This window comes from Orycteropus afer, unplaced genomic scaffold (assembly GCF_000298275.1).
Source record: "Orycteropus afer afer isolate SDZICR_OR568_19922 unplaced genomic scaffold, OryAfe1.0 scaffold00663, whole genome shotgun sequence".
NCBI classification, from domain to species: Eukaryota; Metazoa; Chordata; class Mammalia; order Tubulidentata; family Orycteropodidae; genus Orycteropus; species Orycteropus afer.
Window position 1 is genome coordinate 1,132,672 of NW_006922250.1, and position 605 is coordinate 1,133,276.

Here is a 605-nt window from a genome sequence, read left to right on the forward strand (position 1 = left end):
ACACACACGTGTGTACATATGATCGTGCGTGTATTGCATTGTGGAGTCCCCGGTGGTACACAGTGAACATGCTGCACACGGAAACACTGCAGGCTGCAATCTACTGAGAAGCGCCTCGGAGAAAAGGCCTGGTGATTGGCGTCTGAAATCTCAGCCCCTGAGAAGGACGTGGGGTCCAGCTCTGCCCTGACACGCGCGGGCCGCCAGGAGTCAGACTCAATCAGCGGCCAATGGCGTTCAGGTTAAGGTTTTGTCTATGTGTCTGCAGTCTGGGTGGTGACGTATGTACCTATCCATGGCCTCCCCGGGTTGTGCAGGTAAAGCCGGCCCCCGCTACCCGAGGGTTCCAGGGGCAAGTGCCCCCGGAGTTACGTCAGCAACAAGGCCTGGCAGTCGGCGTCCGAGGCGTCGGCCCCGAGAGCCCCGTGGGGACAGTTGTGCGCTGACCCAGGGGGCGCCAGGAGGCGGAGTCAACGCCATGCTTTGTTTTCTTGTTACGTGAAAGGGGTCACACCCAGGCAGTAAGGGTCTCCGACTAATCCCTTCTGAGTTATAGGAAGACACAGACAGAACCTGAACCTAAACACCCGGCTCCCCCTCCCCCT

General features: G+C 59.2%; 1 protein-coding gene across 1 annotated transcript in view; it reads right to left on the reverse strand.

Annotated features, from left to right (window-relative positions):
- Positions 1-535: 535 nt before the first annotated feature.
- ASMTL (acetylserotonin O-methyltransferase like) overlaps positions 536-605 on the reverse strand; it is a gene marked incomplete at its 5' end in the record, with an annotated part of 12,891 nt that continues 12,821 nt past the window's right edge. The window contains one exon of the mRNA XM_007956775.1: positions 536-545. Within this exon, the coding sequence (XP_007954966.1) occupies positions 536-545 (10 nt within the window). The remainder of the gene's footprint in view (positions 546-605) is intronic.